The 27,691-nt window shown below is 37.8% G+C and overlaps 2 protein-coding genes across 2 annotated transcripts in view; both read left to right on the top strand.

Moving 5' to 3' along the window:
* Window positions 1-17,118, top strand: part of ambra1b (autophagy/beclin-1 regulator 1b) — a 26,193-nt gene extending 9,075 nt beyond the window's left edge. Inside the window, 11 exon segments of the mRNA NM_001302220.1 lie at window positions 156-338; window positions 502-582; window positions 2,872-2,972; window positions 3,076-3,186; window positions 3,302-3,490; window positions 3,893-4,047; window positions 6,100-6,239; window positions 10,649-10,747; window positions 10,843-11,045; window positions 13,054-13,176; window positions 15,313-17,118. Of these exon segments, the coding sequence (NP_001289149.1) occupies window positions 156-338; window positions 502-582; window positions 2,872-2,972; window positions 3,076-3,186; window positions 3,302-3,490; window positions 3,893-4,047; window positions 6,100-6,239; window positions 10,649-10,747; window positions 10,843-11,045; window positions 13,054-13,176; window positions 15,313-15,845 (1,918 nt within the window). The 3' untranslated portion in view covers window positions 15,846-17,118.
* A 4,823-nt stretch (window positions 17,119-21,941) lies between these two features.
* Window positions 21,942-27,097, top strand: chrm4b (cholinergic receptor, muscarinic 4b). The gene is made up of 2 exons (XM_001343935.7): window positions 21,942-22,013; window positions 24,384-27,097. Exons 1-2 carry the CDS (start codon window positions 21,959-21,961, stop codon window positions 25,682-25,684), a joined length of 1,356 nt encoding a protein of 451 aa, XP_001343971.3. The 5' UTR covers window positions 21,942-21,958; the 3' UTR covers window positions 25,685-27,097.
* The last annotated feature ends 594 nt before the right edge of the window (window positions 27,098-27,691 follow it).

The raw sequence follows: 27,691 nt of genomic DNA, 5'->3' as shown, positions 1-27,691 counted from the left end.
ATAAGAGGCATCATTGTGGAAAAAAAAAATTCTCAGCTTTTATTTGCATTGGAACAGAAGCTTTAAGTCTGAATTTGCCAGGGGTATGCAGGACTGTATAAACGCAGAGCTGATTTTGGTAGTTTGATCTCTGTTTCCCTTCCAATTCTCCTCAGGCTGTCTCCGGCTGCTTACTATGCTCAAAGGATGATCCAGTATTTGTCTCGGAGAGAAAGCATACGCCAGCGTTCCCTGCAGAATCGCCTGCGGACGCTCTCAAACTCTCAAGCCGACAGCCAGTCCAACAACCCTTCCTCCGTGCCACCAGAGGCCAGTGATGGAGATTATGAAGACATCGAGTGAGTGTGACGATACTGACTTTATCTCAACTTCATGCTTCCGCACAGCTATATTACCATGCAGTTTCAATTGCAGATATGCGAGCGTCTTTACTGTGTTCATCCTGTTGGTTTTGGGTTGTAATTATTATGTGGTTATTTTCCTTTTCTTTTACTTTCACAGGGAGCCTGGAGACAGGACAAGGCACCGAATGCCCCGCAACGCCCGAATGTCAGCCCCTTCTCTTGGACGCTTCGTCCCACGGTCAGTGTCAGATGTGACAAGTAATATTTATTGTTCGGTGCTACTGTTTAAGAGTTCGGGTTTTTTCTGTTTATAAAGCATTAAATAAAATTAAGAGACCACGTAAAAATTGTGTATTTATATTGAATATTTATATTGTATTGAATATTTATTCCACAATGTCTCAAAAAAATCCAAGCAAAATTAATTCTGTCAGAATTTCATCAAAATACTTTCAACTTGAATTATATTTTGTAATTAGTTGGCAAATAGATTAAATTATTTGAATAATTACGTTATTCCCGTATACATATTGTTGGCTCAGTACCATGTCTTCGACAGAGGTAATATTTTCAACAGTACGGGCAGTGCGTGGATGACCACTCCCCACCACATGACATGCTGATCCAGTGCGATCAATTTTCGCCAACAAGTGTGCCACTCCACCTTTTGTCCAGTTTTTAGTTGGAAATTCATAAAGAAAACATGAAGCCTTTCAGTTCTTGTAAACCTTTTGATAAAACTCTTATCTTCTTTCGAAAACACCATTTTAATTTAAGCCTTAAGCCTGGTTTATACTTCTGCGTCAAGTGACTGGGGTAACCCTCGGCGCATGCAACGCGCACAGCTGTGCATTTATACTTCTGCGCGCTGTCTCTTTTGGTCTGCATTAACAATTCCGAAACGCTAGTTGGCAATGAGGTGTTAATGTTCCTCTGTGTCGAGTTTCTTCGCTGCTGTTTTGTTTTCCTGAACACTTCCAGGATGTACAAGTGGCTCAAACTCGCTCATTTTGAGGCAGGAACCGGTGGACGTGCAACAACTTTAACTATGTGGTAAACACAAAACAAAACTTTCCATCCGTAGCTCCTTCACGGGATTCTACACTTGTAAACAATCTCTCCATCAGGCTCGCACCATTCACGCGGCTCTTGGTCCCGCCCAGACTCGTCAGCGCTACCAAGCTGACCAATCACAGAGCTTGCGCTACGCGTCATTGCGATGTGTAGTTACATTTTTTGAGAGGTGCATGTCAGCAACACCGACAGCCACGGCGAAGGGCTATGCATCAGCACCGTAGCATACGCCGGCGTTTGGCGCAGAAGTATAAATCAGCTTTTTCACAGCTAAAAATTATTATAATAATTTTAAAATTAAAAATCATTACTCCAATACATCATCGCCAAAGAAAGTAAATAAAAGGATCATTCTAATACACAGACTGCTTTATTCATGTATGAAATTTAGTCATTCTTATTCCTGTAGTACGATAAGCAGACTTATTTTTTTATGATATATTATTTCTTGTTTTGTTTTGTTTTTGAGACACGGTGTATACACGTCTCTATTGGATTTATAGGTAGTGGTCTAGTACAATTTTAATAGTTTATTTCTGTTGTTGTTTTTTCAGTAAATTACAATTGGTCAGAATAACAAATGTTTTCCTTCATTGTAATTTAAAATTCAAAATATTCTGATCTAAAATTGTGATGAATGTAATATTGTGATTTAATATCATCTGAAGACATTACACCTGTTTTGTGTTCTATAATGGAAAACATAATTGGCTTTAATTAACTTTTTATTTTATATTTAGAACACATATTAGTAGTTTACTGACAGAAAAATCTAAATTTAGTTCAGAAACCAGAGAATTTTAAAGTGGTCCCTTCATTTTTCTATAGCTGCACATAAACTCACCAGCCACTTTATTAGATATAGCTTATTAGTACTGGGTTGGACCCTTATTTGCCCTTAGAACTGCCTTAATCCTTCGTGGAATAGATTTAACAAGGTACTGGACATATTCCTTAGAGATCTATTGACAGCATCATGAAGTTGCTGCACATCCATAATGTGAATCTCCCATTTCACCACATTTCAAAGGAGCTCTATTGAGATCTGGTGACTGTGAGGACCATTTGAGTATAGTGAACTCATTGTCATGTTTGGACCATTCTCTGTAAACCCTAGAGATGGTTGTGCATGAAATTTCCAGAAGATCAGCAGTTTCTGAAATTCTCAGACCAGCACCAACAACCATGCCATGTTCAAAGTCACTTAAATTACCTTTCTTACCCATTCTGATGCTTAGTTTGAACTGCTTTAGATCGTCTTGACCATGTCTACATGCCTAAATGCATCCAGTTTTTGCCATGTGATTGGCTGATTAGAAATTTGCGTTGTACCTAATAAAGTGGCCGGTTAGTGTGTATATAATGGACAAACTGAACTGTACTTAAAATGTAAATATGGTTTTGTTATTGTTTGTTAATGTACAAATGGATGAATTTGTGTTTTCGTCTGAAGGAGGTTCCTGTTACCAGAGTACTTGCCTTATGCTGGACTCTTTCATGAAAGGGGTCAGTCAGGCCTGGCCACTCACTCTTCTATCAACAGAGTATTAGCAGGTACAAGAAAGATGTTTTTCACATCTAATTTTATATAATAAAGCACTTTTTTTCTAAATTGGAAAAGTAAATTTAAATAAATCTGACAATAAACCTCTTTCAGGTGCATCTATAGGTGACGGACAGTCAGCTGTGGCCAGCAACATTGCCAACACCACTTATAGACTGCAATGGTGGGATTTCACCAAGTTTGATCTCCCAGAGATCAGCAACGGTATATTTTTTCCAAGTATTGTTGTATTTGCGCTTATAAATACATTTTTGCATGTGACATTATCTTGAATGGGTAGCTTCAAATGTTCAATTTTGTTGATCTCGTTTCTTTTCAGCCACTGTGAATGTGCTGGTTCCTCACTGTAAGATCTACAACGACGCCAGCTGTGATATTTCAGCAGACGGGCAGCTTCTGGCTGTGTTTATTCCCAGCAGCCAGCGGGGTTTCGCGGATGAAGGCATATTAGCCGTCTACTCCCTCGCCCCTCATAACCTGGGAGAAATGCTCTACACCAAGAGATTCGGTCAGTGTTAAAGAAATGTTCCCCAGACAATCAATATCCATGTTTCCATCCAAAGATGCGTATTTAACTTATTTGCAAAAATGGAATATTGCAAAAAATATTTACAAATAAATCACAGTTTCTGTCAAAAGAGTCCCACTGATAAACATTTAAATAAGTGGGAAGTTATGAAGTTATATAAATATACATATACACACACACACACACACACATCAGGATTGTGTTGTTGACTTTTTTTTACTGTACAAATAAGAAATAAAAAAAATGTATGTAATATTTCAAAATGTGAATAAAAATGGGCAGATGAATAGAACTAATAACTCTGTTTTTGCCAATACCACTGTCACCATGACTGTTTATACTTTCAGAATAGTAAAAAATCTCTCTGAATGTTGTTTTCAGGTCCAAACGCAATCTCGGTGAGCCTTTCCCCCATGGGCTGCTATGTGATGGTAGGACTGGCCTCCAGGCGGATCCTGCTCCATCCCACCACCGACCACATGGTGGCGCAAGTGTTTCGTCTGCAGCAGCCACATGGAGGAGAAACCTCTATTCGAGTAAGAACCATGCTCTTTTTCAGGGTGTCCGCGGGGTCTTAAAAAGCCTTACATTTCAAAAGCAAAATGTTGTGTTGAAAGATTGTGTTGTAGGTCTTAAAACGGGTCTTAATTTCCCTCTGTGCAAGTAAAGCTACGCAGTCAGTCCAACATCCATCCACTCACTTGTGTATATATATATTATTTATTTAGTTTTTTTTAAATTGCAAAAATATACAATCACAACAGCCATTTTTACAGCAATTCTCTAATCAGGGAAAGAAACATATAAACAATTCCTCATGATAATAACAGAGCAATATTTCCCTTATCATCATCCTCGAGTTATTTAAAAACTATATACAGGAGTAAGTGGGTGCGGGCATAATATTTGTAAATAGGCATGGATTAGGAAAGGTTTTGCAACAGGAAAGCATTAGGTTAAATAGGAGTTATACTCAATCCATTCAACCAAAAAGCCAACAAATTTATATCTTTGATCATTCATGTCATTGTGTCTATAATATATATGATTTTAACAATGTTAAACTTGTCATAAAAAAGAAACGTATTGAAAAAAAACTATATACAGGGTGGGCCATTTATATTGATACACCCTAATAAAATGGGAATGGTTGGTGATATTAGCGTCCTGTTTGTGGCACATTAGTATATGTGAGGGGGCAAACTTTTCAAGATGGGTAGTGGCATTTCTCCTGCAGTGTTGCTATCAGTGTTTGAAGAGTGGGAGAAGAGGGTTGCATTGACAATCCAACCCAATGGGCAGCACATTGAACACAAGTTATAAGTGGTCAGAAACTTGTAAATAACTAATGAAAGAATAAAGTGACGTTGAAACCAAGCACACCATTATTTTTCTTGTGAAATTCCCAATATGTTCGATGTGTTAAATGACCCTCTTCCTATAGAATAAAACAAAACTTGAAAATGGCCACCACTCATCTTGAAAAGTTTGCCCCCTCACATATACTAATGTGCCACAAACAGGACGCTAATATTACCAACCATTCCCATTTTATTAAGGTCCATCCATATAAATGGCCCACCCTCTACAACTAGACTTTTGTTGTTTTGACAAATTAAAGTATTTGGCTAAGACATAACTTATATCAAATAACATAAAAAAGCAACAACATTAGAAAAATTCCGTAGTGTTAAGCCTTGTATAATTCCTAAATTTGATTCAAAATCGTCTTAAAAGGGTCTTTAAAAGTCTTAAATTTGACTTGTTGAAACCTTCAGAAACCCTATTTTCAATATAGTCAGGAATGTAGAGTTTACCAAAGTGTTACTAATGTTACTTCAGTTGTAAGTACCAATTATTCCCCCTATTACCTACTTATTAATATATTGCACGTTTATTGATACATATAATGTATGATCTTGTTCTACATCCCTAATCCTACCCTATACTTAAGCCTAGCCACTGCCTTACTAGATATTAATAAGCAACAAATTAGGAGTTTGAGCCAAAATCCTTAGATAATGATTTGTTAATTGCGAGACTTGTACCTTATAGTAAACTGTTGACAGAGTTTTAATTTACCCTATAAACTACCTACATTTAGCAGACACTTTTTTTAAAATTGACTTAAAACTGAGAAGGCATTCAGTGATTCAACATGAAGAGGCGATTCACACAAGAAGTTCTAATTATACAAAACTGTTTGTGCCAAATTTGGGATTTTTTTTTTCCTGAGAGAGATAGATGTGTTTTTACATGTGGTTTGTCAGCACCACTCACCTGTCTGAAGCAAACTTCATAATTGCACAAAGTATTTTTATTTTAAAGATTTGTAAGAAAGTGTCTGGTGCTAGTGTCAGTTGAAATGACAGAGGGATGAAAGAGTGTGTTTTCTACAGGTGGTTTATTAACCCTACTCACCTGTGTGAGGCACACTCTGAATTGCATAATGTTTTGAGATTGTCATAAACTAGTATTTAGGATATTTAAGGTGAACTTTAAACTGTATAACAATCATAAGTTATTTTTACAATGGTAGAGTATTGTGACTAATACATTGTGGTCTGCGTTCTCTTGTGTTTCTTCAGATGATGTTTAATGTGGTCTATCCAATGGCTCCAGATCAGAGGAGACACGTCAGTATTAACTCTGCCCGGTGGCTTCCAGAGCCAGGCATGGGATTGGCCTACGGGACCAATAAAGGCGACCTGGTCATTTGCAGGCCAGTGTAAGTAAACACTCAGCTAAAGCAACAGTCTCTGAGTCGGCCATCTGCTTCACATGCTTAATTTTAGCCCTTTGCAAAGTTAAAAGTCCTTATCTAATCGTAAAACTCAATCATTTATAGTTTGTTAACTTAGTAAATGTTTTTATCCATGGCAACTTACTGTATACTTATTACAGGGACAAAAAAATTAACTGCTCCAAAACCTACTCAGTTGCAGTTGCCCTGCTGTTTATTGTCTAGATAAGCAGCTGCCTTCTAAGGAAGTGTAAATGAACTGAAGTAAACCTCATAAGTGATTGGTTTCATACACTGCAGGCACACATTGGACTGAGTCTTTTTTAGCATGTTTGAGTTAGCATGTTGTTCCTAATAGCATGAAATGCTAATATAAAAAATGCTGTGTAAAATAATCAGATCTGTACTTTTAATATAAAGAAATCCTGCATATGCTCCCAATTTTTTTTAATGTAGAGTAAGTGTTGTCTTATTTTTATACGCATACAAGTATTATGGCTCGAGGCCGAGTGCCTTAGAGTCCCACCAGTGATGGTATACAGCCACATCACACTGCTATAAGTGTGATATTGCATTCATACAACAGTTCGATGGAATAATCATGTGTATAAAAAGAAAATCAAACACGGAGAGACTCAAAAATGTATTTTTGTACAAGGAACTACTTTCTTCCACCATTCATTCACATCTGCAGCTGAAGCCAGAACAGCAAAAAACATTGTTACTTTACAATCATCACTTTAGAGCTAGTATTTGAAAACTTCTCTAGCGTAATGTCTAAAGTGATGAGAAAACAGGTGATCTTGCTCACATTTGAATATTATACGGCTGAACGGCTTGAAAGGCCATCAGTCTACAGAGAGTTCCCAGTATTTCTTTGTTGCAATCAGGATTTTACAATAATTAACCCTGAAAAAGCCAAAGCAAAGCAAACACTACCAGAATACTATGGTATTAATAGAGTTCTACAACATACAGAAAAAAGGGATTGATTATTTTTTCTGTGATGATGTGTTTAGCTGTAGTTTGAAACTTGCGCTGAGAAAATGCAGTTTTTCTCCTCTAAGGATTTATTATGCGGTCTCTGTCGCCATCTTGTGGCGGAATGTCAACCGATGCGCTGAATCTCTGAACTTTTGAATATTTAAAATAGGCAAATAGGCACTATCCTTATAAATAAACTGCCTAGTTGAAATCTAAACTACTTCATTCTCGCTTAAAAAAGCTTCAAAAGTACATTGTTGTTTAATCGCTGCAATGTTGGTCAATCTGTAGTAAGTTTATTGATCTGCTATCACTCTATATTAGCGGATTACATATATATATATATATATATATATATATATATATATATATATATATACGCAGAAAAAATTTTTTTTTGACTAATTATTTGAAATATTAAACTACACTTCACAACTACTTTCTTTATGTGTATAAAATTGATGTTGTAATTTCAGTTTTTTTTAGCTTGTTTAAAAATTTCGAGGTTGGTAAACATTTTTTAATATTTAATGAAAGAATACAATGAAAAACGTATTTAACATTTTTTATTTCAAATTGTTTAAAAATGTAATTAAATCCTCCAATTCCTGTGTATTTTATCATAGGATTATGATATATTTGATAACATATTTAGTGGTTAAGAAGCATTTCTTATTGTCATCAATGTTGAAAACAGTGATTGAAAAGTTGCGCTGTGTTATTTTGTTTTCTGACACTAGCGTTTAAACGATAGTACATGGCGATTATTTATGGTTTAATAATTTATGCTGAATATTTATGCACATCATTTAAAATTTTCTCTGCAAAACATATTATAGAATTGCTTTCTATAAGAAGGAAAGGACTCAGTGGTACCATATGTCCAAAAGAAGGCTATCTAAGCAGAAATCTAAATTAAATACTATAAAAATACTACTTTTGGCGACTGATTAAAAGTATCCTGTTCCTCTGTATGCATCTAGTATGTTTAATTGCTACTGTTTAAGATTTTATGTGTAACTTTTTGACATTTACCCTAGATCCTTAACCAGTACACTACCTAGCAAGAAAAGCAAAACAAGTCCCTTTTTGAAGCACAGTAGCCATGGAAATCGCAGATAAAATCAAACACAGTTCAACAGCGCAATAAAAGATGCATTTTTACTATCAGTAATTTCCATAAACCTGTACCATAACCAATGTCAACATTGACTCTGGGATTTAGACATGCCAGATACTCTGAGTTTATTCATAATTAGCCTCTCATCGGTTCATCTTTAACCATTGAAAAGTCAGGTGAGAGCTACTAATTCCAGACCAGTGTCAGTTTTCAGACTTTTGACAAACCGCCGTGTTACCTGAACCTGCCTTTCATTAGATTACTTTCTTCATTAGTGGCAGGAAACTCGGCTGTTCAACTGGAAAGAAGCAATTATTGTTTTTTAACAAGGTTACAGGCCACATTAGCTCTGCGCCCAATGACTTTTGCCGCTCATCGCTTTCAAGGAATTCTCCCATAAACTGATGGGTTTATAATCCGATCACAGCCCACACAGACAGATGGAGGATGTCACAATAGTTTCATTGCTACTTCAGTCACAGCTCACTTGTGTTATTTGGTCAAGTATGTGTATATATCATTTGTATTAAAGGAAGTCTCCATTTTTTGGAAATAGACCCATTTTATGACTCCTCTAGAGGTAAACTATTAAGTTTTTATTATTTTGAAATACATTTAGCCAAACTCCAGGTCTGGCAAAAATACTTTTAGCTTAGCTTAGCATAGATCATTGAATTGGATTAGACCATTAGCATCTTGCTTAAAAAAAAAAGAGTTTTGATCATTTTTAAGAGCAACAGAAATTAAAAAGTTGCTACTTGTCTAGCTGGGGACTAGTTTTAGACTTTAAAATATTATTGCACCTGCTGCAGTTATGGTACAGCAGCAAACTTCCTTGATTATTACGCCAGAATGAGTGTAAAGTTCAGAGGTCTTTGAGGGCCACTATCCTGCAGCGTTAAGCTCCAACCCTAATCAAACACATCTTCCTATAGCTTTCTAGTGATCTTAAAGACACTGCTTAACATGTTCAGTTGTGTCTAATTGTGGTTGGAACTGAACTCTGCAGGACACCAGCCCTCGAGGTTCAAGTTTGGGCACCCCTGGTATAGTTCTAAGCCGTATCAGCCTAGAAAAAAGCAACCTTAATTTACTGTTGGTCGTAGTACACAATGTAACTACAGAAAATTCAAGCTTTAAATAGGGAAATTATCAAACCTTTTTTATTTTATGAGGGAGATGCTAATGGTCCGATCCAATTCAATGATCTATGCTAAGCTAAGTTAAAAGTGCTCTCACCAAACCTGGAGATTGGCTTATTAGATTTAAAAATGGTAAAACTCAATTGTTAGACTTATTTTCCTAGTCCTTTAGAGTTTAACAATTGAGTTTTACCATTTTTAAATCCAATCAGTCAATCTCCAGGTCTGGCAAAAATACTTTTAGCTTAGCTTAGCATAGATCATTGAATTGGATTAGACCATTAGCATCTCGGTCAAAAAAAGAGTTTTGATAGTTTTTAAGAGCAACAGAAGTTAAAAAGTTACTAGTTGCTTCTTACCTTAAAAATTACTAGTTGCCTAGCTGGAGGCTTGTTTTAGGCTTTAAAATATACAGCAGCAAAGTTCCATGATTATTACGCCAGAAAGAGTGTTAGGTTCAGAGGTCCCCAAACTCAGTCTTCGAGGGCCACTGTACTGCAGAGTTTAGCTCCAACCCAAATCAAACACATCTTCCTATAGCTTTCTAGTGACCTTGAAGACACTGCTTAACATGTTCAGTTGTGTCTAATTGTGGTTGGAACTGAACTCTGCAGGACACCAGCCCTCCAGGTTCAAGTTTGGGCACCCTTGTTATAGTTCTAAGCCGTATCAGCCTAGAAAAAAGCAATCTTAATTTTCTGTGGGTTGTAGTACTCAGTGTAACTACAGAAAATTCATGCTTTAAATAGGGAAATTATCAAACCTCTTTTTATTTTATGAGGGAGATGCTAATGGTCCAATCCAATTCAATGATCTATGCTAAGCTAAGTTAAAAGTGCTCTCACCAAACCTGGAGATCGGCTCATTGGATTTAAAGCTCAATTGTTAAACTCTAGATGACTAGAAAAATAAGTCTTTTACAAAAAGAAATCAGCAGATCTTCCTGACATGCCCAAATTCATTGAGTAGCTGCCGTGTGATCAGCTGTTTTGATATTGCGCTTTGATGTGCAGTTGAGTAGGTGTACCTAGTGACCAGTGAATGTGCATTTGCAAAATTAGCTCTGTAATAAGTGAGATAATGTCATATATTTCCATTTACTTAGATGTGTAAATAAGATAATGAAGTCTGTCTGTTTTTGTTGACAGTGATTTCCGCAGCGATGGAGACAATCCGTCAGATCTGAATGCAGATTCGTTGTTTACCATCAACAGCAGCAGCCGAACCCGTGGAGTGGAGCGACCAGGGTCAGAAATGAGCTGAATACGAAATCATTTCATAGTTTGTTATATCATAGACTAGTGTTACTCATGGATTCAAAAATGCTGTTTATTTTTGACAGGACGAGCAGGTCCGGCTGGCGGTTCGACCGAGATATGGGCCTAATGAATGCTATTGGCCTGCAGCCGCGTCAAGCCGCCCCTTCAGTGACCTCACAGGGGACGCAGACTCCGGTGGTGCGACTGCAGAATGCAGAAACACAAACGGAAAGAGAACTTCCTTCAGCCAGCACCTTCCAGAACACACACACCACATCCAGACACAGTAAGACACCTGCTGAAATCTTCAGGACACATTTAGCTTGGTCTAATATTGCCAAAAAATAAGTTCATTATTCTATTCAGCATTAAATACCATCTTTAAAAATGAATATTTTTATCCATTTGTGAAGTATAGACAATGTATCTTGCTGCATCAAGTTAATGATTTAATTTTATTAATATAAAAGTGTGGTCACCTCACACTTTTTTTCGGGAATAGATGAATAATGCATTTAAATTTAAATGAATAATTTAAAATGAAAATTATAAAGTGCAATATTTAAAAAAAAAAATTATATATATATTTTTAATGATTCTCTTGGGCGAGGCAGTGGCACAGTAGGTAGTGCTGTCGCCTCACAGCAAGTAGGTCGCTGGTTCGAACCTCGGCTCAGTTGACGTTTCTGTGTGGAGTTTGCATGTTCTCCCTGCCTTTGCGTGGGTTTTCTCCGGGTGCTCCGGTTTCCCCCACAGGCCAAAGACATGTGGTACAGGTGAATTGGGTACGCTAAATTGTCCGTAGTGTATGACTGTGTGTGTGGATGATTCCCAGAGATAGATTGGCGCTGGAAGGGCATCCGCTGCGTAAAAACTTGCTGGATAAGTTGGCGGTTCATTCCGCTGTGGTGACCCCGGATTAATAAAGTGACTAAGCCGACAAGAAAATGAATGAATGAATGATTCTCTTGATATTTTCCTATTTATTAAAATTCTATTTAATGTTTCCCTTAACATATTCAGGGGTATATAAATGTTTGCACCTTGATCTTAAAGAAATTCTCCACATTTTTTTAAATTCTTTAGCTTAGCTTAGCATAAATCATTGAATCGGATTAGACCATTAGCATTTTGCTCAATTTTAAAAAATAAATTTAAAAAAAGGTTCCCGAAGATCTCTGAATAGATTGCTAAAATTGATCGCTAAAACTTATTACCAGTGTTGGGGAGAGTTACTTTAGAAAGCAATGCATTACAGTATTGATTTACTCCCCAAAAAAGTGACTAGTTGCTTTACTTAGTTACTAGTAATGCGTTACTTTACTTTTAAGTTACTTTTGCAATACTTTCTCTTACCTGGCTGAGGCTTGTTCTTTTTCTGAACTTGCTGTTTTTTTTTTGTTTGTTTTTTTTAAACAGAGAAGCTGCAATTAACAACACACTGTATAACTTTCATTTACCTTTTAAAAACGCATGAAAAATGAATGCAGGATAATGTTATCTTCTAAGATTTTTCTGACCCCGGAGCTCTGCATGCCGTACATACAGATTAATGAACGTTTAAGTCAATGTGTCTGCTACTTTTGTACTTTGTGTTATTTAAAAGTAAAATCACTGTCCATTCAGATAATTCTCTTTTACTCTTCTTCCTTGTTCAAAATAATGCGAATATTTCAATTGCAGCAATGTAAGGCTCTGCTATCTTGGTTTCTGTCAGTTCCTGCATTCTCTCATTCATTCTATCAACATGACTGTTCATTTCAGCAATTTTAAAAGCGAATTAACTAAACTTTAAAAAATGTAATGCTTTTTAAAGTAACTCGAGTGTTATTACTTCATTTTGAAAAGAAGTGCAATGCTTTATTCGTTATTTTGAAATGTAATATTATTACGCGTTACTTGTAAGGCATTACCTCCAACACTGCTTATTACCTCAAAAAAATAAGGGGTATTCCTCATTGTTTGGTTAAAGTTATTTTGTTAGATTAGTTTAACTTTTGGCTTTGCTACTGACTAATCTAATGTGTATATACACAAATATCCTTCATATAGCATCTCATGGAAAGTATTAATACACTTGAGAGATCTCTAATTGCTGTACTCAGTTAGGCTGTGCACTATATATAACCCAGCCATACTGACAGACCCGTGAACTAACCTGCAGTGAAGAGTCTTGCTCAAAGCCTAAAGTGATTCTAACTCATATCTATAACGCTCCAGTTCATTTCTCTCTAACCGTGTTAAGCAATATTGATTACGTCCACTCAGAGCTGCGAAATGTGTTACTCTTGCAGCGGTTCAGACGGCCAGCACCAGCACTGAGAGACACACACACCCAGAGATGACACACACACTGGTTCAGGCATCAGTTTCAGAGGGATCACTGAACCGGACCAACTTGCCCGCCACATATCACGGTAACTGCTTTGCTTTTTTTTTCCCCCCTAATCCTGTCTCTTCCTCCCTTGCCTGACACAGGTAATGGAGTGAAATTGATTGAACTGACCTCTCTGAGATCTGTGTTGTGTCTTACTGAGGGCTTTATGCTGTTATTACTGTTTCTAGAGCTTTATTACCTGCCGTTAGCTGCTCTAATTTAATCTGCACTTTCATTTTCTCCGTTTAATTGGCCCCAGTGTGCGCACACACAAGCAGTTAATAGATAACCTGCCAAGATGATGCTCTTTTTTTTTTTTTTAGGTCATTACGGAAAATGCTTATTTCATAGTGTAGTTATTTTTATATTATGCTCACAATAATGGTTTTCTGTAAATTCACTTTTGAATCAAAGATTTTTTTGTTTAACATGTTAGATATGAAACATGCAGTACAAATAGCTTCTTTTTTTAGACAACAAACAAACAAAACCTGTTGCACATATTTATTTAGGTTCTATAAAAATATATTAATAGTATTAAAATAAAATACAAATAAATGATAATGTTAAGTAAAATGTATTTTACTTTTATTTATTTATTTATAGTTAAAGTCAGAATTATTAGCCCACTTTGAATTCTTTTTTTTTTTTTTTTTTTTAATTGACAGGCGTCATGTCTCTAATATCATGTATACACAATAAGCTGCGATCACACTTGACTTTTCTCCCCATAGACTTCCATTCATACCCATGCGAATGCGTCAGACCGGAAACCTGGTGAACTCTGACCTGCGAAATCGCGTCACTTGACTGCGTGAGACCAATCGAGGATCAAAACATGACATCTCTGGACAGAAATCTAAAACACGGAGCAATCGCTCACTTTTTTTAATGTCTAATAATCTTGTTTAATTCCGCCTTTAATTTTCTCTGCGCTGTATGACAGAATTTCGCACACACAAATTCTAGCGTGACAGCAGCTTCAGGGTTGTCGCGATACCATTAATTCACGCTACGATACTATACCAGCTGAAGTATCGTGATACCAAGTAGTATAGTGTTTGAATATCAAGCCAATTCCATGCGTGTTCAATAAGAAAAGGTCTGGAGAGGGTTTTTTTCAATGTTAAAAATCATAACAATTTATTAGATACAAATGAATAATTCCATGACTGAGCTCTGGGTTACGTTAACCCAACGCAATACAAGAATTACATTCAGGAGGTTCGCAACTAACATGCATTTCCTGACTCCAGCATATATACACAACTGATATTAACAGGTGGAGTTTTGGTGTAACGTCATTTGTCAGTCATTGTTCAGTCCTCCATTGGCCGCACCTTCGACATACTTCCTCTTTTTCTACGAATTCTCTGCACAACAACAAAGCATACATCTTTCTGTGTTCAGTTTTAACACCTCTCTTCAGACAGCAAGTTTCTGCAGAGCTGAATTTAATTTTGGACCCGCATCTATCTACTTCTGCAAAAATGCTAATTAGTATGCACAGCACTCACACACAACATTAGAAGTTCAGTAATTATATGACCCCTACATGACCAATACAAATAATTGTTTGATTAAAAGAAAAAGAGACAAAAAATAATAAAAAATGATTCCTATTTTACAACAATAGCAATACTGTAATTCATAACTCAAATCTATAAATAAAGATTGCCTGAAACATTATATTTTATATGTTATTATAGGCTATTTTTAGGTTAATTCATAATTATTGAAAAAAGTATCTGCACATCACTTCACCTAAACTTTAAGCTATACCGATAAAATTAGTTACAAAAATTATTTTTCCAACAAAAGTAGTTATTGACGATACTACTGTGGCACCACCAGTATTTTAGAGCCATAGTATCAAAATACGACCATAGTACCGGTAAAGCATGCAACCCTAATACACTTATTCACAAATTTTTTGTTACAACTCTCTGATATTTTATCTTATTTATTATTATTATTTTTTTTTTTTTTAAAGTTTATAGTGTTTTTGAAACGGCATGTTTGTTATAAAGACAGTAAAATCACTATGTAATGTATGTTAGGATGCAAAATATACCATTGATTGATTGATTGATTGATTGATTGATTGATTGATTGGTTTAACAAAACAATTTTACAAATTAATCAATAATGTTTGTCTTCTGTCTGGTTTGTTCAGTGGAATCAGCAGCTGAGCCCGGCACAGGAGAAGATGCACTTTCTCGAATCCGCCGCCTAATGGCAGAAGGAGGAATGACTGCAGTCGTCCAGCGGGAACGCAGCACTACGATGGCCTCTATGGGCGGCTTTGGAAACAACATAGTGGTCAGCCATCGAATTCACCGTGGCTCACAAACTTCAGTCAGAACAGCTCAGGGGGGAAACCCGACCCCTGAAACGCCTGCAGGCCTCGGTGTCTCGACACTCTTTCACACTGAGCCCTTGGTAGACTCTCTAGAAGCTCCTGGGCCATCAGGGTCCAGTGGTGCCCCACTTCCAACACCGTTTACAAACCGCTCCGAGTTCGCAGGAGTGTCTCCTATGGTGGAGTCGGACTTGTTTGGTGATCGTCAACCCGATGATGTGCAACACCGCCCATCTCGTGGTGGGTTGAACATGTCTAACCATAGCAACAACAATAACAATGACCATAGCAACAGCTACAGCGAAAGCCGGAGTCGAGATTACCCTGACGACCTGTATGGCAGATAGTCTCAAGTTTGGTTTTCTCAGAGGCGAAAATCTCAAGACTGGTCTGCATGGTGCTGGAGCGGTTACATTGACAGAATATAGCGTTTTGGGGCGGAGCTGCTGAAATTCCTGCCCAGACTCCTCCCACTCTGGCCTTATTTGGGAATGAATGAGTGCCAAGTTTCATGGCGTCGTCTCCTTGAATGGGGACACGTCAGCCTCACCCTTTCTGTCAAAACTGAACACTCGCTTTGAGGAAGCATCATTATTGCACTTGCGCGTTGCACTTAAGTTATAATTTTTCTTCTTTCAAGGTTGAGACATTTCATCATTCCATGCGAGAAAGGGCATCATACTTGAATCCTTCCCGTGCTGCGGTACGGAATTACACGGTTGTAGTTAAACACCCTTTCGAGCTCCAGGAAAAATCATCAGCCAATCGAAGTGCCAGTTGAGGCTGGGGGGCGTGTTCCTATCGGATCCAATGGGATCCACTGTCTTCAGGACCGTTTCGGTTTGAGGAACTGTAAAGCAGTACGGACTCTTCTAGGGTTGTCACGATACTGGAATTCGGCACCTATCGATACCGTAGTAAACGTCAATTTCCTGCAAACGTTTAAGCGCTACTGAGCATCTTCTTAAACGTTGCTGATTGGCCATTGTGTTCACGTTCTCAACAGAAATGATTGTGATTGGCCGTGAAGCTCATCAGTTCACCGAACTCATCACTGTTTACTTAGTGTAACCAAAGATACAGGGCAGAGTGTTTCAAAGTCACGTCAATCAGCTGGTTTGTCTGTACGTTGGCATTTTAGCGGTCCACTGATGAATCGTGGCTTCAGAACGCTCCAGTGTCCCTGTATCTGTGGTTCAGCTCAGTAAACAGCGGTGTGAACTGATGACCTTCACGGCCAATCACAGTCATTTCTGTTGTGCACATGAACACAATGGCAAATCAGCGCCGTTTAAGAACGCAAATGTTATTGTGAAATGGACGTTTTTAAAATTGCAGTGTCGATTGGTAGCGAATTCCAGTTTCGTCCAACCCTAGACTCTTCACAGCTTAACACTAACTCTCCACATCATCCTCAAACGGTTTTTGTGTTCAGATAATGCTTGATGTGATTGTTTTTATTTTGTGATGGATAATGTGACTTCCAGTGCTCGAGTCATCCGGTTGATCGGCGTCTAGAACAAAGTCTGCTTTTAAAGTTCTCAGACTGGAAAATCGTGCGAGTGTGTCCCACTTCCAATTTTACGACGGTTTTAATTTATGTCTTTTGAAAAAAAAAAAAACTCTTTTGAAAGCATGTCGTCTGTGACTGTCCATTGGTTAAAATAAGCAGGAACCCTCATGGTGGTTCGGATCTTTCGCATTTGCATGCGTGTCCAATTCCAGAGCTTTTATATGAGGCAGGCTGACACTGAATGCAGAAGGCGGGGCTTATGCAGTTTAGCATGTAGGCTGTTGAACACACATTTGATTTTTTTTGGTGTGCGAAGCAAATTTTATTGGCCTTTTATACATTTGTGAACATTAAAGCAAGTAGTTCCACTCGCCGGCTATCCTTTATGTCAGCGATGTTCGGCAAAGTGATTCTGATTCATAAATTCCAGGTAAACTATTACTTTCAATGTCAGCATAGATTAAAACACACACAGGCAAAACTAAATGAATACCCTTTGGTTTCTGATGATATATTGAGGTCTTATGGTGCAAAGTGATTGATCTGTGCAAGGAATTACACCATTTATTACATTATAATTACTATAATGTTCAGTTTCATGCAAAGGCCAATTATTATCTTTGCAAAACCCAATGCATCGACCCATGTTTCATTTTGTTTAGCTGTTAACTTGCATTTTATTGATCAACAAGTAGCGCTGTTTTACCTAAAAATTATCATTAATATTTAACTGATGAGAAAAGTTGCCTATATCTTGCCCTGAGAGGTTTTTTTGGGGTGAACTATTCCTTTAACTTGTGAGTGTGTGTTTTAGAGTTGTCACGATACTGGAATTTGGTACCAATCGATACTGAAATGTTAAAAACGTCAATTTCTTGCTAGCATTTGAGCACGTTCTTAAACAGCGCTGATTGGCTATTGTGTTCACATGCTCAACAGAAATGACTGTGATTGGCTGTGAACGTCATCAGTTCACCGAACTCACCTGCTGTTTATGGAGTGTAACAACAGATACAGGGACAACGGAGCGTTTCAAAGTCAAGTCGATCAGCTGGTTTGTCTATAAGCTGACATACGCTGATAAATTTTGGCTTTAAAATAGTCCAGTGTGCCTGTATCTGTGGTTATACTCAGTAAACAGCGGTGAGTTCGGTGAACTAATGACCTTCACGGCCAATCACAGTCATTTCTGTTGAGCATGTGAACTCAATGGCAAATCAGCGCTGTTTAAGAACGCGCTCAAATGCTAGCGGGATATAGACGTTTTTAATATTGCATTATTGATTGGTACCGAATTTCAGTATCATGATAACCCTAGTGTGTGTGTGTGTCTGTGTGTGTGTGTTTGTGAATTTAAAGCTTTGTTGCAATATGACTTCACAACGCATTTTTATGAATCCCGCTGATTTGATTTCCCAGAAATAGCATTACAGCGTCAGCGGCGGAGCTTATACTGCAACAATTTATGCTGCTGTTTATCAAATCAGCTCAAATCCCCTCCCCTGATTGGCCAATGACTTTTGTTGAGTTCCACTAATCGCCTTTTATTTGCATTCAAGACAGGATAGCAAGCGATTGCACTTAAGCGCCCTTTTTCGTTTGGAGAACAATGTTACAGAAAACAAACCAGACACGTTTCTATAATAGATCTGGATTATGATAATCACACTTGAATACCCATTTGGGAAAGGGACGCTTATATATGCGCACAACGATGAGAGTGACTGAGAACGGGGGCACTGTGTGTGTGTGAGTGTGTGTGTGTATGTGTGTGTGCGTGAACGTGCAGAGTTTTATTATAAATAAATGTAGCATTGTAAATGTAGAGATGATAAATCAAGAAAAAAAATCCATATTTGAGTGGCGGGGTTTGGTTTTTTTAATGACATACTTGCCTTCTGAGCTCTGTTGTGCTTGTTTAGATTCTAGCCTACGATTGGTTGAAGAGTTGTCGATGCATTTGCATACACCTTTCGTTGACGAGCATTTATAATCTCCCTCTGCTTTTTATTTGTGTAAAGATTTCGGTATTTTAGCTGCTCGGCTTGAATTAGTAGCTTTTTTCTAAAAAAACAAAACAAAAAAAGCTGTCCCCAGTAGGAAGGGTTTGTGTTTGGAACGTTTGTGGATGTAAGATTGTGTTGAATTGTGGTCTCGTAGCAAGCAATGGCAGCTGAGGAACCTCTCGGAAACCATGTGTTCAGTGCCTTGAGGAGATTTCTCCTTTTACTGAACCACAAAAAGCCGTTCTGATGCTCGACAAAACCAGAATTGCGCCTTTTGAATGTTGAGTGTTTTAGATATTGATAGAAATATCGGTAAAAACTACGGTCTGGATGTCATTTGGATTATTTATTTGACCCTTTGTGCGAGTGACAAATGCAATCCTGATTATTATTATTTTTTTTTTTTAAAGCTTCTGTGGTAAGAGAGAAGGACCTTCTTGCTTTTAACTCTTTGTATCATCATCATCATCATCATCGTTTAAGGACATGTCTTTCACTCATTTCTGACTGTATGCACATCCTCTGAAGTTGCTTCATCCAGGGTTTGTTTTAGACTTTTAGGCCTCCTGACAATTCGCCTGAGAATTGCTGTCGGCGACCAAAAGTGTGCGATTTTTAAAAGCTGTACCCGTGTTCTTGTTGGCTGTGTGGTTGTGTAAATGCTCTCACTGCTGGATCGGTACCTTAGCTGAAGTCATGATGATGATGGTGGAAAAGACCAGAATTAAACCTCCTCCTGTCCAGACATGAGGGGAACGTGTTGTTTTTTGGCTTAGCGTCAATGTGTAGTTGGTTCTTTATTTAGTGGAAAATAAGGATTAGGTGTTGTGAAAGAATTTCGTGGGACACCAAAGATCCTGTGGTAATGATGATTATGAGAGTTTTAATAAAATGGGAATATGGAAATTAATGTACTTGTTATTGCGGTTTTATTTATTACTATTTTTTTTCAATATCAATTGAAAATGTAGCATTTGTAATGCTATTTAGCACAAAAAACTAATATAATTACAATAAAAACAATAATAATAATAAGATATTGTACTTAAAATTAGACACATTCAGGTTTTTTGTATTTATTATTTTAACTGTTAATTGTTTAATGTGTTGTTGTTGTATTGTACTTTGTTTCATATTACCAACCCAGGCTCATTCTGATTACGTACCCCTATATACATTTCTAGAGAGCGCCAAATACATCCCAGGTGGTATGTTTTTTTTTTTTTGTTCGGGCAGATGTTTCCGTAAATCCAACAGAGGCCGCTGTGTACACTTTTTCCAGATCTTAAATTTGTTTTGCGCCTGCTATTCTCACGCAAATCCACCAGAGGCCGCTGTCGACTGACTGATCAACCGACTTCTCTAAAAACCAACCAATTATGTTTTTTAAATGGATCCATTCACCAGCGGATCGATTTTTATTATTTCAACATGTTTTTAATTTTATTTATTTTGTATCATGAGTTTCACAACAATTTTACCACTTTAAAAATAAGTATTTTAAACTTATATTTATGGATGATCAATTTAAAAAAAAAGGTTTATAAATTTTAGATTTATTGATGTATTTTTGATGTAATTCTTTAGGATAACTGTAATTCGTTTAAATTAAAAAATATATATATTTTTAATTGTTTAATGTATTATTATTATAGTACTTTTAGTTTCATATTACTTAATGTATTTTAACATGTTTTAATTTAAAAAAAATTTTATCATGAGTTTCACATCAACCATTTTTTTACTAATTTAAAATCAGTATCTAGACATGATAATGGAGGAATCAATTAAAAAATTTTAGCAAATTGTATATTTATTGATGTATTTTGATGTAATGCTTTAGAATATAGACATTTTTAATTTAATAGAATTTTAGATTAGATCTTTTATTTATAATTATTTATATTTTATATTTATTTTTTATAATTATTCAATGTACTTTTTTTGTTGATGTTATTAATATTATTATTTGTAGTAGTATTCCAGCTGGAAGCTAGCTCTCTGCAACTCTCACATGGTCAGTACCTGGATGGGAGACCACATGGGAAAGCTAGGTTGCCAGAAGTGGTGTCAGTGAGACCAGCAGGGGTAGCTCAACCTGCACTCTGTGTGGGCCCTAACGCCCCAGTATAGTGAAGGGGACTTTATACTGCTCAGTATTTAACTGTAAGGAATTATTATTATTATTTGTATTATTATTATTATGCATCATAAGTTTTACTGCAATTAGGCAAATATCTTAATTGCAAATGTTTATTGATGTACTTTGGATTTTATTATATCTATAGATTTATTTTTTATATAGATTTTTTTCTAACTATTCAATGTGTTATTATTTTTGTTATTGTACTTTTAGTTTAATATTACTTTATAATATTTAAACATGTTTTTAGTTTTATTTTGTATCATGATTTCCACAATTACTCACATTTTTACCTATTTAAAAATGTATGCGTAGACTGATTGTGGTGAATGTAGTTCCTTATGTATTTCTGCTTGCAGTGTTATCATGAGACGCCCTAGCTGCTTTCTTGCATCCTCATTTCAAATTGACGTTTGCAAACAGGTAGTATGTGTTATATATACAGTATATATACACGGAAAATGCTCGTAAAATATTATAATACAATTAAAGAGACTCGAAACGGGCTGCATTACATATCAGGTAATTATATTATGTTACATAACTGCTGCCTTCCTCTTTAAATGACAGGAACTTCATTAGGTGCACATGCTTTAAAGAGCCAGAGCAAAAAAGAAGGAATTCAGTAGTAATCTGATCGTTCCACATCACTTTGAATTTACTTTGTCAGTGTGTTATTAATACACTGCTAGGATGTCTCCTGCCCGGCTGTGCAGTCAGAAGGTGAGGATGGGTGTTACTGTGTGAGGAATTAAAGATCCTCCCAGTGTTTCTTTCCTTCAGACTGAGCTGGAGATCATGGAGGCTGGATCTGTGGTTTTCTCAAGGGACTCTCAGTGGTTCGTTTTCAATGGTAAGTCTATTAATTTGTAATTGCTTGACTGAAAAATGAATCTCCTCTCGAGAATCTCGACAACTGATTACAGCTGTGTGTAGTGTTATTTAACATAGTAGTTCAGTTTTATAGGAATTGTTCACCCAGAAATGAAAATTATATCACAATTTAATCACCATCAAGCCATTTTCTGTTTATGATATGATGTTTATGAAGGTAGTTTTAAATTTGATCCTGGCTCTTCTATGCTTTATAATGGTGTTGGATAGGGGCTTTTATTTTGAACCCTCCAAAAACCTACATATTTTTTATAAAACTAACTCATACACCGCTAGGGGGTTAATGCATGTCTTTTGAAGCAGATTGATCGTGTTTTTGGAGTGGCACGGTGGCTCAGTGGTTAGCACTGTCCCCTCACAGCAAGAAAGTCACTGGTTTGAGTCCCGGCTGGGCCAGTTAGCATTTCTGTGTGCAGTTTGCATGACGGTTTCACTCCACAGTCCAATTAGTGAATTGGTCAAATATAAATTGGCCGTAGTGTACGAGTATGTGTAAATGCGAGAGTGTATGGCTGTTTCCCAGTACTGGGTTGCAGCTGGAAAGGCATTTGTTGCGTAAACGTATGCTGGAATCTGTAGCGACCCCTAATAAATATGGGACTAAGGAAAATTAATGAAATTGTAAACTTCAATTGTTGACTTCTGGTGGCGTCCAAATGCACGTTTTTTCAACTGACGTATACGGTGTATGACGCATGCTGTATGTTAGACACATGTATGCATCATGGTAGGAGTAATATGCTGTTTATTGTTATACAATAATGCCAAGCCAACTAGTTTTCTTGTTCGTTGACGTCTTCGGTGTTAAATTGTGTGGTAAGCGGTTTCCGCGTGACGAGTCTATTCCTGGAACTTCCGCTATGAATATGTCGTACATCATGAACGTCAAACGGTGAATAGACCATTTCTATGTGAGGTTGTCATTGGCCTATGATCATTTCCTGCTTGTTGCTAAACTATTTCCTAACTGTACCAATCATAACATCTTGTTAAAACAGCTGTCATAACATTATTTATCAATAGGTGGACCTTTTTGGATTCTCGAAAGCTATAAAATTAAAAATGTAAAACAGGAAATTCGTTAGAACCATTGTTATTGTTTACATCCCTCAAAATGGTCTATAATTCAGTCACTCATTAAATTAAAAATTTGTAATATTTCGATTACAAATACTTATCGATCCACTTCATAAGACATACACTAACACCCTGGCAGGATATGGGTTAGTTTACTAATTCATGCAATTTTGGAAACTTCAAAATATAAGCCTCTATCCAACACTATTATATAGCATGGAAGAGCCAGGATAACATTTTAAAACTCTCCAACTGTGTTCATCTGACAGAAAAATCTCTTAAATCTAAAATATTCAAGTAATTCATGGGGTAATTTTAATTTTGGCTGAACCACCATGGACCTTTTTCACATTTCCGGGTTTCTCAGTAGCGCAGGCATGTCCAGACTCGGTCCTGGAGGGCGGGTGTCCTGTAAAGTTTAGTTCCAACCCCAATCAGACACACCTGGGCTAGCTAATCAAGAGCTTACTAGCCATTCTAGAAATATCCTTGCAGGTGTGCTAAAGCAATGTAAAGCTAAAATCTGCAGGACGCCGGCCCTTCAGGACCGAGATTGGACACCCCTGCAGTAGCGAAAGTCGTCATAGTTGGGTAAACTTAGAACGCAGTGAATGGGAGAGAACAACAAATCATTGTTTTACAATCCTATTTGCTGTAATAATCAAAGAAAAGCTCCACCGTGGTGTTATCAAGACTTTCAAAGAATAATAATAAATTGGGAGACTGAAAACAACCCCAACCAGACGAGAGAACAACGTCAAATTTACTGTCCTCCCCATAGACCAGGGTCGTCAAAACTCAGGCCTGGAGGAGCAGTGTCCTTCAGTTTAGCTCCAACCCTAATCAAACACACCTGAAGCAGCTAATCGAGCTCTTACTAGATATCTCAACACACCTGCCAGGATGTTTCTAGTATAAGTTGGAGCTAAACTCAGCAAGAAACTGGTCCTCCAAGACCAAGTTCAGACATCCCTGCCATAGACGCTGCATTAGAAACATCTCACATGAGTGGTAATTCGTTTTTTGTAATTGGATGCAAAGATGATATAATACATACACAAATACATATAAATGTTCATACTTGATGCGACTTGATGAGCTGTGCTCGATTAAGGTTGGAGCAAAACTGTGCAGAGCTGCGGCTCTCCAGGAATTGAGTTTGAGACCAATGCTTCAAGTTGTTGTGTTCATGTCAAGAATATAACCTCTTAAGAATTTGATTTATAACATATATAACTTTTTTGAATCGCAGGTTCTTCCAACAGCAGCACACACACCCCTTTGCTTGAAGAATCGCTCTCTGTGTCAGGAAGTCCTCGTCGTGTGTTGGGGAGTGTTGGAATGGTCTTAATCATACTTCTCACTGGCTCAATAAGTCTACTTACGGTCCTGGGCAACGTCCTGGTTCTGCTTTCAATCAAAGTCAACCGCAATCTCCGAACCATCAACAACTATTTCCTTTTTAGTCTCGCTTGCTCGGATCTTATCGTCGGTGTGTTCTCTATGAATCTCTACATTGTTTACGTGGTGAAAGGATATTGGCCTTTGGGGCCGCAAATGTGCGACTTGTGGTTGGTTGTGGATTACGTGGTGAGTAACGCCTCTGTGATGAACCTCCTGTTGATCTGCTTTGATCGCTACTTCTGCGTGACCCGGCCTTTGAGTTACCCTACCAAACGCACCGCGAGATGGGCTGGGGCAATGATTACCGTGGCTTGGTTACAGTCTCTGCTTCTGTGGGCTCCGGCCATCCTGCTTTGGCAGGCTGGGAGGGACCGAAGTAAAGTTCCTGAGGGACAGTGTTACATCCTGCTACTTGCTAACCCAGCTGTAACCCTCGCTACGACCATCCCGGCGTTCTACATTCCCGTTATAATTATGACAGTACTGTACACGCGGATATCCCTGGCAAGCCAGAGGCAGGTTCACAAGTTGAAACCTGAATCCGCAAACCTTCTTTATCCATCCAAAACAAGCAGAGTTAAGTCTCTTGCAAACCCTGACCTAGTGAATGACATTAAGCCATGCTCCTGCAAACAAGAGTTGGATCTCGGTAGAACCAAACAACTCTTCAGCCTCCCTTCTGTTGAGTTCAGCAAAACAGAGTACTCCATGGATTCAAGTCCCGATGTTTCTGCTGAACACCGAGGACTGGATGCGGAAGCTTCAAGACTGAAGAACTCGACTGAAACGAACAGGAAAACACAAGCTGACTGTCTTCAAACCAATAGTGGCGTTCAGGTTCAAAGGCAAACATCCAATATGGTCTCCAAGAATGCCAAACGTAAGGCTTTGAGGGAGAGGAAGGTGACCAAGACTGTCCTCGCTGTTCTTCTGGCCTTCATCATCACTTGGATGCCCTACAGTGTCATGGTTCTGATTGGTACCTTCTGTCGTTGGTGTGTCCCTGAGGTTTTGTGGATGGTGGGATACTTTCTGTGCTATGTCAACAGCACGGTTAATCCTGTATGCTACGCGCTTTGTAATGCCACCTTCAAGAGAACATTCAAACGACTGTTAAGGTGCAAGTTCAAGAATCTGACGTTGAAATAACTCTTGATCAATGAGGAACCAGATTTTTTTCTGACTTTAAAGAAGACTTGCTAAGACTGTTCTTTTTATCATGTTGCCAATAATCTATGTGTGCCTGCATAATGTGTTGTACAGTTTTTAAAGTGGTAGTGCACCCAAAAAGTAAAATTTGTCATCATTTGCTTACCCTTCACTTTTCAAAACCTTTGATTTTCTTTCTTATGTTGAACACAAAAGAAGATATTTTGAAAAATCCTGGGCTTTTTTTTCTTACTTTGGAAGTTGATGTGGGTACCAGGCATTCTTGAAAATGTCTTTTTTGTGTTCAACAGAAGAAAGAAACTCCTGAAACTCCTAAATTAGGTCATTTTTGTGTGAACTATCCCTTTAATACAATTACATTTTTGTGAATACATTTGTATAATAACAATTGTATTTAAATATGTAAATCAGTAACTCTTTTGTTAGTGTGAATAATTTTTTTTTTAATATTCTGTATTTTCAATGTTTATACTGTATGCGTTGAATGCATTGTAAGTCATTTAAACGGTTAAGCGAATGTGATGGTTTACGAAGTCGAAGTCAAAATAAAGATGCTTGATATCTTGCTGCTTAACAATTGTTCTATCTCTTATGACTCGTACAGCAAAGTTTATTTTGTTTTACTTTGTAAGACTTAGCGCTGGTTTACACTTTTACGTCAAGTAATCGGCTCGACCCACGGTGTCTGCCTTGCGCGTAGTTGTGCATTTATACTTCTGCATGCTGTTTGTGTTGCTCTGCAATGACATTTCCGAAACGCTAGCTGGCAGTAAGTTTTCTTGTTCCTCTGTGTCGAGTTTCTTTGCAGGTGTTTAGTTTTTTTTCTTAACGCTATCTAAATTTGCAAGTAGCTAAAACTCACTCATTTAGAAGCATGAACCGGCAGACGTGCAACAACATTAATCATAAGGTAAACACAGAACAACAGTTTCCATATGGAGCTACTACACCGGACTCGACTTGTAAACACCCGCTTCAATGGGTTTGCGCGGCTCTCAGTCCCACCCACGCTGGTCACAGCTACCAAGCCGGCCAATCATAGAGCCAGCGCTACGCGTCGTTGCAACATGTAGTTGCATTTTTTTGAGATGTGCGCGTCAGCCATGGCAAGGCTGAGTCGGACTATACACACAAGTATAAGGGGCCGATTAAATTGTACACGCTTTTACGTCCCAAAAAACGCAAGGCGCACCGAAATGCCTTTTTTATTGATAAGGAAAAAATTGTGGTGCAACAACTGAATCAGCTTCGTATTGTGCGAGAGTTGCTATTAATATTGTTATAATTGTAATATTGTGATATTCAAGATTTGTAAAGTCATACAGCTGGATAACATAAAACAGCGACCCATAGTCTCTCCTCCATCTTTACAAATCTCTGTAGTCGTCGTAACAACACAAAAACTGCTGTCACCTCAACGGAAACCCCGCCTCTGCTTTCATTTGATTGAAGAATGAAAAAGACGCGACGGACGTAACTCAATTTTTCCGCTCAGTTGACCCACCGCACCTGCCTTGCACGTTGCCTTGCATTTATACTTCTGCGTACTGTTTGTGTTGCTCTGCAATAGCACTTCTAAAACGTTAGCAGGTAGTAAGCTTTTATGTTCCTCTGTGTCGAGTTTCTTCGCGGGTGTTTTGTTTTTTCTGAACGCTACCTAATTGTACAAGTAGCTAAAGCTTACTCATCTAGAGGCAGAAACGTGCAACTACTTTAATTTTAAGGTAAACACAAAACAAAATTTGCATTTGGAGCTACTTAACGGGACTCCCCACTTGTAAACACTTCCTCCAACATGCTCGCGAGGCTTTCGGTCCGGCCCACACTGGTCACCGCTACCAAGCTGACCAATCACAGAGCTTGTGCTACGCATCGTTGCGACATGGTACATTTTTTTGAGAGGTGTGCGTCAGCCACGGCGAGGCCTGTACGACCTTGCAAAAGCTGCGCCGGACCATACATGTGCGCTTAAAGTATAAATCAACC

The sequence above is a fragment of the Danio rerio genome, chromosome 25, assembly GCF_049306965.1.
Source record: "Danio rerio strain Tuebingen ecotype United States chromosome 25, GRCz12tu, whole genome shotgun sequence".
Taxonomy (NCBI): Eukaryota; Metazoa; Chordata; class Actinopteri; order Cypriniformes; family Danionidae; genus Danio; species Danio rerio.
The sequence above is the reverse complement of the archived record's forward strand: the minus strand, read 5'-3'. Positions and strand labels throughout refer to the sequence as shown.

What these genes read in the sequence shown, in the direction of transcription:
- chrm4b (XM_001343935.7), top strand. Translation starts at nt 21,959, where the DNA reads ATGGAGGCTGGATCTGTGGTTTTCTCAAGGGACTCTCAGTGGTTCGTT. An exon ending in TCAGTGGTTCGTTTTCAATG is followed by an intron (nt 22,014 to 24,383) that starts GTAAGTCTATTA and finishes TTTGAATCGCAG; the next exon opens with GTTCTTCCAACAGCAGCACA.